Source organism: Moschus berezovskii, chromosome 5 (genome assembly GCF_049115385.1).
Source record: "Moschus berezovskii isolate FMDL1 chromosome 5, NW_MosBer_1.0, whole genome shotgun sequence".
Lineage (NCBI taxonomy): Eukaryota > Metazoa > Chordata > Mammalia > Artiodactyla > Moschidae > Moschus > Moschus berezovskii.
Window position 1 is genome coordinate 102,390,633 of NC_142464.1, and position 18,098 is coordinate 102,408,730.

The 18,098-nt window shown below is 40.7% G+C and overlaps 1 protein-coding gene across 2 annotated transcripts in view; it reads left to right on the forward strand.

The window, feature by feature from the left end:
• The window catches only part of FRAS1 (Fraser extracellular matrix complex subunit 1), a 533,887-nt gene that overhangs the window by 242,656 nt on the left and 273,133 nt on the right, over positions 1–18,098 (forward strand). For both annotated transcript variants that reach the window (XM_055434121.2, XM_055434122.2), the window contains 5 exons: positions 3,630–3,719; positions 5,617–5,652; positions 6,964–7,111; positions 8,865–9,008; positions 10,445–10,579. In XM_055434121.2, the coding sequence (XP_055290096.2) occupies positions 3,630–3,719; positions 5,617–5,652; positions 6,964–7,111; positions 8,865–9,008; positions 10,445–10,579 (553 nt within the window). The remainder of the gene's footprint in view (positions 1–3,629; positions 3,720–5,616; positions 5,653–6,963; positions 7,112–8,864; positions 9,009–10,444; positions 10,580–18,098) is intronic.

Genomic DNA, 18,098 nt, shown 5'->3' on the forward strand with positions numbered 1-18,098 from the left:
GGTGGCTCAAATGGTAAAGAATCTGCCTGCAATGCAGGAGACATGGGTTCCATCCCTGGGTCAGGAGGATCCCCTGGAAAAGGGAATGGCAACCCACTCCAGTATTCTTGCTTGGAGAATTAGATAGAGGCACCTGGCAGGCTACAGTCCATGGAATCGTGAAGAATCGAACACGACTGAGTGACTAACACTTTCACTTTCTCAATGACCTTATGAAATCCTGGGATACTCACTTCTGAACTTCTGTGTAGGTTGGAGATAACAGGATGAATAAGATACATTTTAATCTGAAGAGTTCCCAGGCTTTTCGAGGGAAATCGGATACGTACCTAGGAATTATAATATGCAGTGACACCAATGATTAGGAATTAACATGAATGAAATGTGTTAGGAGCACCTGGAGAAAATGATGACATTTGCCCAGGGAAGCAGTAAAAGTACGCTATTGGTATTTTTACTCAATTCTACCCCACTTTCTGCCTATTCTAAAATATATCAAGGTCATTTGATTTCTAATCTTCATACCAAAGGTAGAATAAGTCTGTGTCTATATCCACAAGGGTGCAGAAAAGTAAACTTCTAAAGAAAGAGGCAAAAGTGTGCAGCATCACCATTGTAATAATTATTGCATTATTATCAACAGCAATGTTATGATAACATTGAAATAGCAAACAGTTTTTCTTTGTTGAAAAAGGAGCAGGTGGCATGACCTTTGTCATTGATGTATAGAACTGAATCCCTAGACGTTGAAATATAAGTAAATCAGCAGTAGAATAGTGTAACAGGATGATTTCCATGTTTCTATATTTAGTATTATCTTTGAGCATGAATTCAAATGACGAAGTCAATTTGCCATTTTTTTTTTAAAGACCTCACATTCATATATGAGAGATAAAATGGTAAGGAAATCAAAGTTTCTAGCAAAAGACATGGAAGAAAGTAGTCATGCCGTAAATGTGAGGTGCTTTTCCCTTTTCCAGCAGAGGAAAATTCCCTCCAAAGAGTGTTTTCTCTTCCAGTGGGCAGGTTGGTGGAATGGCAAAGTCTCTGTCTGGTGGATGGATGCTGGTGTGATTCAGTGGTGAGGGGTTAGCAGATTCCATCTGGCCTATGCAGCAGAATCCTCTTAAAAAGAAGAGTTAGTTTTGTTTCACACAGCAATTTTTCTCAAAGCCAAGTCTGATGCTAATTGGAGCAAGCTCCTCATCGCAGTGAAGTGATGCAGTTTGGGGCATCAAGATGTCTATAAATAGCAAATCTATTTAGAACTTCCTGCCTCACCGAAACTGCATCCTCACTCCCCAGGTGCAGGGCTAGTGGTTATTTTCAGGAGCTTTTGAAGACTCAGAAAAGCTACCTTCTTTGCCTTATCAGAGTGACGCAGGCTCCATTTTCAGTTTTGTCTGTTTTTATTGTAGTAGGCACTCAAGAATGTCTCATGCATTTCAACTTTAATAGAAGTACGCGTCCTCTGTCTTGTTTCAAAACATTGTTTTAAGTGACTTAGATTACATGTTTATAAACCCCTTTATATGCTTGGAAAGCAAATTTCTCTGTGTTTGTGGGTTAGGCCTTCACTACCAGCTGATTTGTCACGTTTCTGCAAAACAATTTATATGTAAATACGTCTGCTCCCTGTAGCACCCTCTGACTGGCATGAAATTTTGAGGAATGGTGATCTATCTAACCCCTTCCTTTTTGAAATAACTTTTTAGATATTATAAAAATTATGGTCATTCATATACTTTTGTGTTTCTTTTAAAAGTGATAGTTTCATTAAAATAATACATATTCACTTAGAAAATTGAAGGCTCAAGAGAAGTACAAAAGAGACTTTAAAATCCATTCATAATGCTACAATTGAAAGACAACCAATGCTTTTTTTTCATATTTTTCTTTAGTGCACAGTGTTTTTAAACATAAAATACTGTGATTATTCTGTTTATTCAATTTTACATTACTCAGTTTTTACCTAACATGGTTTTTACACTTCGAATGTAATATAGATAACAAATTAAATAACGTATTCATGTAAAGAAACATCATCATTTTTTAAAAAGTAGATACATCATTAGAAAGTGGGAAGTGTTTTAAAGAATACTCTTTAGCCTACAGATGTTAGATGCTACTATATGCATATGAAAAGTTGTAAATAAAGCTTGTCTTTTAAATAGCAGATTTCCTGGGAGATAGGACTTATGTTTAATGAAATTATGTTTTCTAAGTTATAGAATTCAGAATTATTTTTATAGTAGGCATTTATTATTTTATAATAAAAAATTTGAAATGATTTATTTTGATAAGTTAAAAGTGATAAAATGATGGCTTTGAAAGTTTAATATCTGCCTTCCTAGTGTGGCATTTCTTTCCTTCCTCTTGTAATATTTTAAATAGTGATTATGTGAATTGGATAACAGTTTCAGAATATTGAATATAAATTAATTTTCTTCTGTTTAATTTATGCCCAAGACTTCATCTGTGCGTATAGGGATGTGCCTGAATTTGTATAAAAGGGAAAATGTTGGTGTGATTTGAGCACTGTTAATGAAAAGTTTGGTTTGAAGCTCAACATTCAGAAAACGAAGTTCATGGCATCTGGTCCCATCACTTCATGGGAAATAGATGGGGAAACAGTGGAAACAGTGTCAGACTTAATTTTTTTGGGCTCCAAAATCACTGCAGATGCTGATTGCAGCCAGGAAATTAAAAGATGCTTACTCCTTGGAAGGAAAGTTATGACCAGCCTAGATAGCATATTAAAAAGCAGAGACATTACTTTCCCAACAAAGGTCCGTCTAGTCAAGGCTATGGTTTTTCCCGGGGTCATGTATGGATGTGAGAGTTGGACTGTGAAGAAAGCTGATCGCCGAAGAATTGATGCTTTTGAACTGTGGTGCTGGAGAAGACTCTTGAGAGTCCCTTGGACTGCAAGGAGATCCAACCAGTCCATTCTAGAGGAGATCAATCCTGGGTGTTCATTGGAGGGACTGATGCTAAAGCTGAAACTGCAATACTTTGGCCACCTCATGCGACGAGCTGACTCCCTGGAAAAGAGTCTGATGCTGGGAGGGATTGGGGGTGGGAGGAGACGGGGACAACAGAGAATGAGATGGCTGGATGGCATCACCGACTCTATGGACATGAGTTTGAGTGAACTCCGGAAGTTGTTGATGGACAGGGAGGCCTGGCATGCTGTGGTTCATGCGGTTGCAAAGAGTCGGACACGACTGAGCGACTGTACTGAACTGAACTGAACTGAATGAAATCAAATCACAAGTTCAAGCCCTGAACATAAATTTAAGGTCCTTTTCTGAAACTCATAACTTTCCATGACTACAAGATTATTTGTGGCCTTTCTTCTTCACGGGAGTTCCTGGTCATGGGTAGGAAATTATACACAAAGATCATCAGAACTGGAAAGAGAAAAACACTTGGAGGAAGGAGTGAGCTGTATTGACTAGGCTTTTCATAGTGATATAGCACAGGGGAGGTGCAATAAGTCATGCGCCAAAGCGGAGGGGTGTGTTATGGCTTTTCATTCTACTTAGGGAATTTAGCCACTTCACAATTTAGTGCTGCTACCTGGAGATGTTAATTTGATGTGTACTTCTGCAACCTTTATTCTGCAGGGTGAAGAATTAATTCACTTAGAGGGAAAATGCTGTCCTGAATGCATTTCAAGGAATGGTTATTGTGTTTATGAAGAAAATGCAGAATTTGTGAGTATCGGGTAATAACCGAAGACTAATAAAAATGAATCTTTGGAAATTAGTTTAATAAGGGGGCATTACCTTTTCATTTCTTTTACCCATTCACTTGTTTAACAAACATGATTGCACAGTTGTTGTGCCAGGTACTGGAGATACAGAAGCCCACACAGCAGGCAGAGTCCCTGCTCCCAAGGAGCTTCTGTTTCATGGTGGGCCCATAGACAACAAGCACATGTGTTGGGTGGTGACAGGCACCGCTCTGAAAATAAAGCAGCTGGGTAGTAAGTGAGGGGAGAGAGGCATCTTTTACATCAGATGATGGGGGCAGTCCTCTCATGAAGAGAAATTTGAGCAAAACCTGAAAGAAGATGCTGAGGGAGTGAGCCAGGGATATGTTGCAAGGGGATACGTACCAGGAAGAGAAATCAGCAAAGGAAAAAACAGTGAAGCAGAAGTGTGCTTGGCAGGTCCAGAAAACAGCAAGAAAGTGAGTTCGGCTGGAACCAAGGGAATGAGGGGAAAGGGCTCTGAGATGAGGTGCAGGAGGTAGCCTGGACCCTGGTTTCACCCGCACACGGATGGGAGCTACTGGACAGTCCTGAGCAGAGCAGGGCTGCGAGGGGCTTACTTGTGAGAGAGTCACATTGGCCACCACATGGGCAAGTGACAAAGGAGGTGAGACTGATACTAGGTGGTTTGGTTAGAAGGTTTTTGCAGTAGTCTGGAGGAAAGTGGTGGTGGTTTGGTCTAGGGAGGCAGTGATATAAAGCGATCAGGCTCTAGGTTTATTCTGCAGGTAGAGCTGAAAGGATTTTGATATGGTGGATATAGAGCAGAACTCTATTAGTTCAGGTTTTATTTATCCCTAAGTCTGTACTTTTTTTTCTTCTATACCCCCAGGGAAACATATTTATCTTAATCTCTTCAAATTTGCTCTATCTTTATAGCTCTTATTTTCCACATGGGGTTCTTGGAATGTTGATAAGTTCAATGTGTGCTTAAAAACACCTCTGTTAATCATAGATACAACTGCTTCACTGACCAATCAAAGTGGGATTATCAGGTTTAGGATTAGGTGCTTTGACTGGTGAACTGATTCCTACACCCTTTTCTCTTGTGATCGGGGTAAATTGCACCTGTCAACTTGCCAATGTTTTGTATAAGCTGGGGATGCTGTCTTGTGTAGGGTTAAAACATTCGAGCTCTAAATTCAAACCCCTACTTTGCCACATACTGACAATGACCTTGGGCAAGTTACTTAATCTTCAGCTATAGAGATAAAAATAGTACTTATCTCATGGGTCTACTGAGATGATACATATAAAGTTAGAACAATACCTGGCATATAAAGAAGCTTAAGATTATTATTATTATCATCCTGCTGTTGGCATTGTTTGCTTCATACTGATACTTCATAATTTAGTTACCTTTGTTTCCTAAGAATTTAGGAGATTAAAGGTTCCCTATAAGTATTGAAGTTGTGTTTTCTCTCTTTATCACAGTATTAATTTTCCTGTCCATTTTTGGAGGTAAATCAAGCCCAGTAGAATTCAATAAAAGCAAGTTGTTTTAAATAAGCACAAATTCCCATGATGCTGCAGTACCATTGAAGTTTCAAGAATTGCTCTTACACGCTTAGGTCTCTTGCCTACAAAGTCCTTCATATTGAGGGGAATTAAAGCCAAATACTCCAGGACAAAGTGAGAATAAGAATTCAAAAATATTTCCTAGGCATATTGTCTTCACCTCATATTGGTATGCTTTTCTTGTTTTTGATATTTATTTTATTTATGTTCATAAACAGTGACTGAAGTTGCTTGTTACTTGGGGAAAAATGACTAGATCAGCCTAGTGGTGTTTTTAGTAGTATAAAAATAAATATGTTTCTGTTTTGCTTTGTTTCTAGATGTCCTCAAATGCAAGTAAAGTTAAACGTATTCCAGTAAGTATACATTTTTAGCTTGTAGGTAAATATGTACACAATTATTTTAAGCAGTGATCTGCATAAACTGTCCTGGGAAACCTTAATGCTCAGTATTTTTGATAGTCATATTTGATGGCGCTATGGTGGTCTGGGATTAAGAATTGTAATGGTAACAAAGACTGATTCATTGAACTTTTGCTACATACTGTCACATTAATTGTTCAGAATGCTTAACATCAACTGACTTAGTAAACATTTTATCAAACCTTTATTTTAAAGTATGCCCTTTTATTCTCTGTAACAATACCTCCTTCATGTCCCCAAACATTCTGGTAGGAACTTTTGTCTTTTTTCTATCTCCAGGGTGAATAGCACAGTGAGCAGAAAGGAATTGCTCTTTATAATTCACTTTGGATGCTCTGTCAAAGCACTAATGTTTATTATCATCATTTGCTTGGCTGAAAAGAATATTTAGTGTGAGAAAGCCCAAGGCACATCCACAGCCCACAAAATGTGGGTTTGGGAGAGCTGTCACTGTAAGAATACATGACCCTACTGTTGCTCTTACTATAGTAACAATAAGGAAATTCAGCATTTTAACCTGCTTCCTACTGTTGTTATAAAGATTGTATTTAATGTACCTGCTAATCACCAGGTACATAGTAATCCCTTCTGGTGTTTTTGTTTTGTTTTCTTTTGTTTTGCTGAGATAGGTTAAGAAACAATTGTTATGTGCTTCTTGCATATTCTGGAAGCCCCAGAATGCTTTCACACTTCATCTTTCTGCCTGGGTGGTACTTTAAAATAAATCAATTATGAAAAAAGAAGGGTTGACGCTATCCTTTTAAATTTATAACTCTTGTTGTTGTTCAGTCACTAAGTCATGTCCAACTCTTTGCAACTCTGTGGACTGTAGCATGCCAGGCTCCTCTGGCTTCTATTGTCTCCCAGAGTTTGCTCAAATTCATGTTAACTGAGTCAGTGATGGTATCTAACTATCTCTTCCTCTGCTATCCCCTTCTCCTTTTGCCTTCAATCTCTCCCAGCATCAAGGTCTTTTCCAGTGAGTTAGCTCTTCCCATCAGATGGCCAAAGGGTTGGAGCCTCATCTTTAGCATCAGTCCTTTAAATGAATATTCAGGGTTGATTTCCTTTAGGATTGACTGGCTTGAACTTTTCTACTGATGTCCTGTTTCAGTTAGGTTTGACATTGTACTAATCAGGAGCCTTCACTTTGACCCTTATGGAAATCATACATTCTCCACCAGCCAACTGGCTTCTGAATCTCTGCACTCTGATAACAACGTCCTTCTTTGCTCTTTCCTGCAGGAGGGAGAGAAGTGGGAGGATGGCCCTTGTGAGGTGTGTGAGTGCCAGGGGGCTAAGGTAACTTGCTATGCGCCCTCTTGTCCTCCATGCCCGGTGGCCACGCTAGCCCAGGTGGTGGAGGGACAGTGCTGTCCCGATTGCACATCAGGTGGGTCCATGACCAATTTATGTCTGCTGAACTATTCTTACTGCCATACAATTCAGAGAGATCCCCTTTCCTCCCACCCCTTGCTTATTTTTCTCTACTCACTCATTCGGTTTGTTTGTTTGTTTCTTCTTAATTTTTTCTAACAAATGATGCTAATTAATCTTGGTCCACACGTTTGCCAAACTCAGCTGATTATGAGTATGTGACCTCACAGAAGTCATTGGTCCTCTCTGAATCTTCATGTTCTTGTTGATAAAATGATCTTATCTTCCTTGCAAAATTATTGTGAAAATAAAATACAATAATGTTCAAAAACTTTTAAAGGCAAATATGGTTAGTAGGACTGCTTCGTTGTCGAAGATCAAAGAAAAATTGTTGCAAGTTTGTTATGGATGTTCATTTCTTTAAGATGAACTATTAAACAGATGGTCCTTTTGGAGTTCTCAAATGGGTTTTTGAAGTTGAAGGACCCATTAATTTCTTCCAAAAGAAAATTTTATCTACTTGTTCTGCAACTCTGCCTTCAAATCACCTGGGGTTGAATTAGTTCCAGTTAATAATTGTTGGCAAGCCCTGGAGTTGCTCTGGCTGAGCAGTAATTTGCCTGAGAGCTCAGTCTGCCTTGGAGAAGTGGCATTTTCTTGCACTCATATTTCATAATTAATTGTTTTCATCTGTGGGTCGCAGTTTTTCATATTGGCAGTTGCACTTGCGGCACTCAACATATTTTGGCTAATCGGTGTTTCCATGAAGAGTTTATCATGGGAAAGCATGGCAATGTCAGGGTTTCATCACTTTACCCTCACCAAGGTGACTCTTTGGGCTTTCCAAAACAAATATGTAGCGTATTATAATTTCTCAAACCTTGAAAATCAGGTCCTTGACAACTGTGAAACCTAAAAGTAGTCCTGTACTGACAGTTTACCACCAAGTTCAGTGATGATCCCAGTGACTGGTAATGAGGTTTGAAATCTTGTAGAAAAAGAAGAAAAAAATGGCTGTATTTTTTTTAAGAATATAATAACTGTTTTTCAGTAGTGTAGGTTTTATGTTTTAACCTTTATGCACATCAAAGGTTAGGAAAAACTTCTAGGAAATTATAAATCATTGAATCTGCTTAAATCATCTATCATGGAACTAGTCATTCCTGTTTCTATAGGTATTCTAGGAGGAGACAGAAGCATGAAAAGGCCTAGTTTGGTAATGTTTTTAATGTTTTCACTTTGGGGACACAGTGATTGTATTTCAAACAAGGAGCAATTCCTTGAAATCTTGCACTGAAATCAATTTTGCTATTTGGAGTCCTTTTTCATCCCCAGAGTTTTCTCCATATTTTTTTTTACAGATCCTTTATAGCCCTTTTCATGCATAAAACCTATACTGTTGAAAAACAGTTATTATTTAAAAAAAAAAAAGTACAGCCACTTTTTTCTTCTTTTTCTCTAAGATTTCAAACCTCATTACCAGTCATTGGGATCATCACTGAATTTGGTGGTAAATTGTCAGCAAAGGGCTGGTTTGGTATTGTTTTTAATATCTTCACTTTGGACACAGTGTTTTTCAGACAAGGAGTAATTCCTTGAAATCGTGCATTGAAATCAGTTTTGCTATTTGGAGTCCTTTCTCATGCATACCCAGAGTTTTCTCGATATTCTATACAGATCCATATACTCCATAGATCCCTTGTTGGAAGGCGGCAAGAGAAATTACATGGTCTTTACTGAGTTCTCCTCTTCTTTGTCTTTGATCATAGTTCGTTGCCACCCAGACTGCTTGACCTGCTCTCAGTCTCCAGACCACTGTGACCTCTGTCAGGATCCCACCAAGTTGCTGAGGAATGGACAATGTGTGCACAGCTGTGGTCTGGGGTTTTACCAAGCTGGTGCTCTCTGTTTAGGTACGGCTCCAGGCAGACCACCCAGGGAGGGACTGAGGCTCACTGGTATCCTGGATGGGGTCATGGTGCAGGAAACGCACAACTTCCAAAAACCATGAGAAGGGGGTAATGTCATCCGTAGGCTCTTTGACCTCTCTACACCCATCTCACATTTGATGGGTGTTTCCATGCTTACCAGGAGGTATTAATAGATGATGGGGCATTCAGATGTTTACTAGGTAGTCATGGCTGGATTTCTTGCTTTCAAGGATAGTCATCAGTTAATCCAAGATAGAACTTCGGAGGTAACATGACCTTCGAGATCACTTACTAGAACTTTATTGTTTTGCTAATGGGGATCTGTGGACCAGAGAATGAGCTGGCTTGCTTAATATCATACAGATAATTGGTAACAGAGCTTACCTCTTGTGGGTTGCCAGAGGATCCAGAAGGGGTTCATGTGTATTTCAGAATTCTTATACTACATGTGGGGCTTCTGAAGTGGCACTATTGATAAAGAACCCGTCTGCCAATGCAGGAGATGTAAGAGATGCGGGCTCGATCCCTGGTTCAGAAGGATCTCCTGGAGAAGGAAATAGCTACCCACTTCAATATCCTTGCCTGGAGAATCCCATGGACAGAGGAGCCTGGCGGTCTAGAGTCCATAGGGTCACACAGAATCAGGCATGACTGAATCACATAATACATATGAGAGGGAGCTCTTACAGGGAGAATTTGGCTTGGTTGAGGCCAAATCATAGTTACTTTTTCTCCTATCTCTAATTCAGGAGGTTAATTATCCATTTTAGAATGTGTAGGTTTACACCCTGGTTGTGAGTATAACCTCTCTGCACCTCAGCATTCTTACCTGTAAAGTGGGGTGATTCCGGTTTCTTTCTCAGGAGGCATTGTGAGGATTGCATGTGGGAGTACATGTCAAGTTCCTAGAATAGTGTCTGGGATGCTGTTAGACCTCGATAAAAGTCAACCGCTTTTATTATTTTTGTAATTATTCACTTCTCCCTACTCTCTCTCCTGATTCATAATCTTCAACCTTCTTGGAAGTTATTTATGTCTCTGAATAAGAGTGAGAAAGCTACTGGGGGCAAATGGATAAGAAGAGAAGAGCAAGACCCTTGAGCCTAACTGCCTGGCTTCCAATGCCACCTTCATGTGACCTTGATCTCGAGCAGGTTATTTTACCTCTGTGAGCTTGCTCGTCGTTCATAACAGTGGGATTGATACTCTGCCTCATAGCGTTGTTGTGAAGATTAAATGCGTTTATATATGTAAAGCATGAAATATATGCTGTGTAAATGAAGGCAGGGAGAGTTATTTTCCTGCCTTCCTGATTCTCTGTGTCTCCAGAATTGGGCTGTGTAGGGACTGGCACCAGGGCAGCACACTTAAACTAATGAGAGGTTCCCTTTCTCTTTCTCCCACCCTTGTCGAGCCAGCCTGCCAGCCACAGTGCTCCACCTGCACCAGTGGGCTTGAGTGTTCGTCCTGCCAGCCTCCCCTGCTGATGCAGCAGGGCCAATGTGTGTCCACCTGTGGGATCGGCTTCTACCAAGACCGCCACTCCTGTGCAGGTAAGCCCTGACCCGCCATGGTCAAGCAGGCCACCGAGAAAGCCACCCCCTGCCCCCAAACTACCTGGGGCCACCCGGAGCTATAAGCAGCTTCTCAAGTAGGAGAAGAAATTCTGAATGTGATTCCTGATGGCATGAGAACGGTAGATGGGAGACCTGACAAACAGTGTTTTTATAATTTTATTAGTGCTTTAGTGATGTACATTGTGATATGATTTCTAAAAGTCCTTTTGCACATATCTGGGGCCCCTGGGACAGTATCTGACAAGCATTATACTTTGAGTCGGGCTTCCCAGGTGACTCGGATGGTAAAGAATCTGCCTGCAATGCAGGAGACCTGGGTCTGATCACCAGGCTTGATCCCTGAGTCAAGAAGATTCCCTGGAAAAGGGAATGGCTACTCACTCTAGTATTTTTGCCTGGGAAATCTCATGGGCAGAGAAGCCTGGCAGGCTATAGTCTGTGGGGTTGCAAAGAGTCAGGCACATCTTAGCAACTCAACAATGACAAACAAAATACTTTGGCTCAGATTGTCTTTAAAAAAGTTGTTAAGTCAGATTCCTTTATGGTGTAAGAACACAGGACTTAAATGAAGAGGAACTATATTTATATATTTTTAAGCTTTACTTTCACTTAGAGAGGGAGAAACAGAAACAAGAAACTTGGACAAATAAGAGTAGGCTTTTACGTTTACTCCTACTTAAGTATCTGCCTACTTAGCATATATATTAGTATTTATTACTTTAGTAGCTTTATATGCCTAATTTTTGTTTTTTTAAATTTTATTTATTTATTTTGTGACTGGTCTTCATTGCTGCTCATGGGCTTTCTCTGGTTGCTCTGAGTGGAGCTGCTCTTTAGTTGCAATATGCAGGCTGGGCTTCTCATTGGAGTGACTTCTCTTGTCACAGAGCCTGCACCCTAAAGCACTTGGTCTTCAGTAGTTCTGGCGCACGGGCTTAGTTGCCCTGTGGCATGTGATAACTTCCTGGACCAGAGATTGAACCCATGTCTCTTGCATTGGCAAGTGGATTCTTAACCACTGGACCACCAGAGAAATCTTTGTTTATATTTTTAACTCTGTATTTTTTATTACAATCTAGTTGAAATTCTAGTATCATAATCATCTCTAGAGGTGGGAATAGTCATAATATGATTTAATTTGTTTTTTATACATGGGCTTGACTGTTTTTTCAGTAGTGTTTATAATCATGGGTATAAGTTAAAGAGTAAATGTATAAAGAACTCTTTTTAGTGCAGAAATGGAGGGAGGTGTGATGGTGAGAGCCAAGAAAAGGACAGAATCCTAAGTTTGTCTTTCGAAAGAGACAGGGAATCAGGTGTGCCCAGAACCTGAGGCAGGGTGTGCAGTAGCCGGAAAACCTGAGGAGGCAGATGGACCAGAGGGTGGGTCTTGGGTGTCATCCCAGAGAACTGTGGTAGCTGCATTCTGCAGCTGAGCCAAAGGGCAGGGATGTGACAGGAATCAGGAGATGGGCCAGTCTGAGGGTCAGCTAGTAGGCTCCTTTTGTTCATGTCCTTGGTTAGATTTTCAGAAAAGTCAGAGGGAAAATGGTAAAAGAGAACCAGTGCTATCTAGGCAATCTAAGTAATAAAAGCAATTTACATGTCCACTTATGGATTAGCAGATAAACAAAATATAGTCTGTGTATGCAGTGGAATACTATTCAGCCTTAAACAAGAAGAAAATCTTCCATATGAGACAATGTGGTTGAACTGGAGACATTGTACTAAATGAAATAAGCCAGTCACAGAAGGATGGGTGCTCTATAATATCCCTTCCTTGAGGTATCTTGGTTTTCCTGATGACTCAGTGGTAAGTCAAGAACCCGCCTGCCAGTGTAGGAGATCCAGGTTCCATCCCTGGGTCAGAATGATCCCCTGGGGAAGGAAATGGCAACCCACTGCAGTATTCTTGCCTGGGAAATCCCCATGGACAGCGGAGCCTGGTGGGCTACAGTCCTTGGGATCAAAAAAGAGTTGGACATGATTTAGTGACTAAACAACGATGACATATTGAAGTATCTAACATAACAAAACTGACAGAAGCAGAGAGTAGAAGGGCGGTTGCCATGGGCAAAAAAAAAAATGGATTCCTGCAGTTCAGCAAGTCTAAAACTTTGGTTGTGCAAGATGAACAGATTCTAGTGATCTGCTGGGAAAAAAGGAGAGTCAGAGCATGGTATTCTTTAGGTGTGCAGGCTGAATGAGCTCCAAGGCCAGGTGAAAGTCCCTCATGGAGGAGACTGCTGGCCATTTCCTCTCCTGCTCATGGTTATGGGCAGAATCCACAGGACTGTGGAAACCACCTTGAAAGGAAACAGTGGCACAGTGTGTGCCATGTGGCTGTGAGGATAGTGGGCCTGGATCCAGTCACATTACAGAAAGGGAAGCATCCTGGCTTCTGAGTCTGACATGGGGGCTTTTTGAGATCTGGAAGAATTCTTCTTTATTTCTGTATCCCCAACATCAAGGGCTGCACGAAGGGTTCAGATTTGTTTGGCATTTGTTGAATAAGTGTTCGAGTGATGAAGGAATATCCTACCCCTTGGTGATCCTTGAAGGACCAGCTTTTCCACAGCAGTGTCAGCCACAAAAGAGAAAAGAACTCTTGATGTTTATTTCAATCCTGTTCTGTTTACTGGTTATTTTAGAAAAGGTTTAAAGTCGGTGCACGCGAATGCTTTTTTAAGTGTCTAATGGTTCGGCAATTTAGGTAAACTGCTGAAATTTCAATTTGATGAAATTATTGAATGTGTTCTTTATTCCTTTCTTCTATCCCATCAAAGAGACCTCCTGCTAGCACTCTTGCAACAGATTTGCCTTTGAAAGGGAAGTAATTCCCCCTAGATTTTATTTTCCCCCTATACCTCCTCCACCCCGGCCAAATGTCCCACATACATGTTTACTTTTTTCTTTTTTTGGCCACTTTCCTTCCTCCCAAGCCCAGTGTTTTAATTGGTGATGTTAATGCGGTTTCAGGGCACTTTGAAATGGGTAATGTTTCATTTGATTACTGGTTTATGTAGCTGACTGCTTCCACATTCCATCCACATGCCCATACACAAATGCCTTAGTAGAAAGTTGCTGGGAAAATTTGTTCATGCTCCCTCCAGGGAATTAAACCAATTTGCTTTAGTTCAGCCTGGTTGCATTTTTATGCATAAAATGAGAAGAAAAAAGAGAGCAAGAGGAGAGAGAGAAGAAAGAGAACGATCTTAAAAATTAAGGCTAAACTTGTGATCAATTTCCATATACTCATTTGATGGTGAGATTGCCCAAATAATCTTTCCAAATAAACTTTCTCATTATCGGATTTTTTTTTTTTTTTGCAATATTTGTGCTTTGCACCATTTTGGGTGTTTTTTCACCACTGACCTTAGAAGTTGATCAACCAGTGCTCATTCAGAGTGCTAAACTTTTCTAAATGAAGCCTGCCATTTTATGGTTTTTCTGGATTGATTCCTTCTGCCAGAATCATTTATGTTCTGGCTGGCATTAATTGCCACTTTATTGACCCATCAAAAGCAAAAGAAAGCGAACACGTGCTGAGGGAACTCATTACCAGAAATTAGCTGATTAATATTCATGCTCACCATGTTGAATATGAGACAGAATGAGAAATTCGAGGCAGACCCAAGAGGCACATAGACCCATGACTCTTCAAGAAAAGAATCAAGAAAGTAAACCAGAGGGAGGTAAAAGAATGGCTTGAGTCCTACCTGAGAACCACATCCTTAGGGGCCTTTATCACTGTTTCTTTTCCCTTGAGTTTTATGATATAGACACACATATACGCATATGCCTACAAACATGTACATGTGTACATATATTCACATTATTGTTATAATCTTGTGCTTGATTAAACTGAATAACATAATTATAAATCACATTTTGTGTCCCCCCACCAGTCAGTGCTTCAACTTGAGAGTGTAATGCTTTGATCACTTTACCTGAAGGCTCAGCACCACCCAGGCTTTATATCCATCTAAATTGGAGATGGACAATCTGGAAGTTGTCACTGTCCCACAGCAGAGAGGACCAAGGAGTAATCACCCTCCTGATGCCCAGAACACACCCTTTAGCTGTGGCACTCAGGCATCTGCCTTAACCCGTAGACTTCTTTTGGTGCTAACTAGATCTGGTCCAGCATTCCTTTTTGACCCCATGGACATCAGGTCCTAGTATTGAGATTCTACTGTGGTTCCTGCCACTTGTCCTATTGTGACCCATTTCCAGGAATTAACAGCCCGTCTCTTAACCCTGACCTCATGGTCAAGCTTGACCCATGTATGGATGTTGATTGATTGCCCCATCTCTATGCCACGTGGCCTTGTACCCTTCCACCATGGCTGTTGGGTACCACTTGTCCTAGACTCACTGTATTCTTTCTGCCAGAGTGGTAGTTTCGTTACCTCGTCTTAAAAACCTTGGTGTTAAATCTAAATCTGGATCCAGACTGAGCTCGCCTGTCCTGAGAACATTCTTTCTTGCCCGTCTCACCCCTCTTTTCAATCAACTTCTGTCTCACTCTGGTGGGACTATTAAACTGTGTACATAGATCATAGATAGAAGAGCCCACACGAAGTTAGAACAACTACATTAACACACACCATAGAAGATGAGTTTGAAATGAATAGCTCAAAACTGTTGACTCTGAGTAGAGAAAGAGTAGAATTTAGCCCATTTTTAAAATATGTATCACAAAGGTTGGAGGATGGAGCTGTGTGTGCCCCTGGCAGGTGCTGCCTTCATTCTGCAGAACCAGAGATGGGAGGGAGGGTGACACCTTGCTCAAGTGGAGACAAACCACTGGGATTCTGATCTTGACTCTGTTGCCTCAAACAGCCTGTTCTTTAACTCTGTGTTTCAATTGCTTGTGGCCAAAGCGGAGGCAGTAATGTCTACCACACAGCACTGTTGTGTGGATTAAATGAGTGAATTCACATGTGTTGATTAGGATGACACCTGGCACCTGTAAACCCTCCATGTATGTTTGGAGACTTGGATTTCTGCTTCCCATTGTCCATCTTTCCTGTTCCTTGTCCCCCACTCCATTCATCCTCTGTTGACCACTGCTCAAGATCTAGAGAAAATGAAGATAAATAAGGCTCCATGTTTGCCTGTAGTGAGCTGCCAATCAAGGCAGGGTTAGCTGCTGCTTTGCAGAGATGTGAAAAAATAAAAACACGAACACAGAAATATATGTAACTTATTCTATATAGGATTGCTGTGTGGTCTTAGATTTTGAAACTTAATGAATCAAGCAACTGAACAGTTTTTAGGTTTGTGTGAGGGGCATCATTTTGAATCTCAACTCTACCACTTTTTGCTGTATGTTTGGGCAAGTCATTTAACCACCTTGAGCCTCAGTTTTCTCAGCTATAAATGGGGTTAATATTATTTACTTTAAGCCACTAATATGAAGGTTAGAAAAGATGTTTGAAAATGTAAATATATTATGACTGACACATGGTATGTGGCCAGTGTATGCTTGCTAAGTCACTTCAGTCGTGTCCAACTATTTGCAGCCCTATGGATTGTAGCATGCCAGGCTCCTCTCTCCATGGGATACTCCAGTCAAGAATACTGGAGTGGGTTGCCATGCCCTCCTCCAGGGGGTCTTCCCCACCCGGGATTGAAACCCACATCTCTTATCTCTCCTGCATTGGCAGGCAGGTTCTTTACCACTAGCGCCACCTGAGAAACCCCACATGAACAATAAAAGGCAGCTATTGTTCTTATCAAATATATTCCTTTGTTTTTCAATTTATGCAGATGCAAATCAAATAGCTTGCATTAGGAAACAAAGGATTTTGTGTCATTTGTGTCTGATTTTAAATAACTTTTGTATATTATTTAGAAATAAATATAATACAGGGAACAGTTTATTGTATTCCTCACAACAAAGTAAAATCATTTTCTTTAAATGCTTCGATCAAATGATGAGAATCTAGAATGACTTGTTTCTTCACCAATATTACGCTACATTTAGAGGGAAAGCTTATGAAAAGAAAACCTGTAAAATTTACGTATAGGATGCTGACTGAGCTGAGATTTAGAAGTTGTAGTTTGAATGGAAGAACGTCTAAAGTTAATTATTTGTTGGAATTTGTGGACACGTAGCACTGACCCCTGGGAACCAGGTGCAAAGCAGTACTTGCTGGGTCTTGGCATTATTTTCTGTATGTGGCTGAGCCCCGCCTGCCGTGCCCAGGTCGAACCTCTTGGCAAAGGCATTTATGAAACTGCTGTCCTGAAATCCTCTAGAACATGGGACTCTTCCTGTTCTGTTGGTGTTGCCGTTGTGAAGCTGATATCCTCCACAGTCCCTCCACACCTTGCAGAGCTGGAGGGTGAGTCCCCATTTTTCCCCTCTAGATCACTCATGCAGTCTGGGCCTCAGCGCATCCTGCCACTGTGTCTTCACTCACTTTGTTCTGCTCTTTACACTGTGCATACTAAGTCGCTTCAGTCGTGTCTGACTCTTTGTGACCCTATGGACAGTAGCCCACCAGGCTCCTTTGTCCGTAGAATTCTCCAGGCAAGAATACTGGAGTGGGTTGCCATGCCCTCCTCCAGGGGATCTTCCTGACCCAGGGATTGAACCTGTGTTTCCTACTTTTCCTGCATTGACAGGTGGGTTCTTCACCTATGGTTAAAGATGTTCCAGCACCACCTGGGAACATCATATGCATGTTCAGACATCTGGTATTCTACAGCAATTATGATTTCTCACTTAGCTGCTGAATATCTTGTAAAGATATATATACTGCTTCAAGTGATAGTCCTGTCTCCTCCACCCTATTTATGCAACAAGTATTTGGTGAGGCTCTCCCATGTCCCAGGCACTAGGAGACTGCAGTGAAGTGACAGAAAACCACCCTGTGGTTTAGGAATAGGTTCTCAACTGGAGAAGAGTGTCATTAAAAAAGTAAATACATTGCTTTAAATAGTTACTACTATATGAATCCGTTACTTTCAATGCTATACAGACAGTTTAAAAGTCTATTGTAGAAAGTGAGTGATTATTGAGGCAAGGGCAGATCTTATCCTTCTGAATTCCCCACAATGCTGGGTACATATAAGATACTTTGCAACAATTTTTGATTGAAAAAAAAATAAGTTTTTAAGCCACCGCACAGAGGAGAAAGTAGAAGAGTGTACAGGCATGCCTAGACGCTGGCTTCCTGGTAACCTGACTTTCATTTAGCTTCTATTGTTTTCTCCCTGTCAGCAGTTTCTAACTAGGCATGGCCTCAGGAAAATTACAGAATCTTAGTTTTCCCCCACCCCTCTTTTTCTTATCTTCATTTGCCTCTGTTCTAAGATAATTGGGTGCCTTGTGAGTGCTGAAATGGTGATTCTTTTTTTTTTAATCAATTTATTTTAATTGGAGGCTAATTACTTGATAATATTGTGGTGGTTTTTGCTGTACATCAACATGAATCAGCCATGGGTGTACATGTGTCCCACTATCCTGAACGCCCCTCTTACC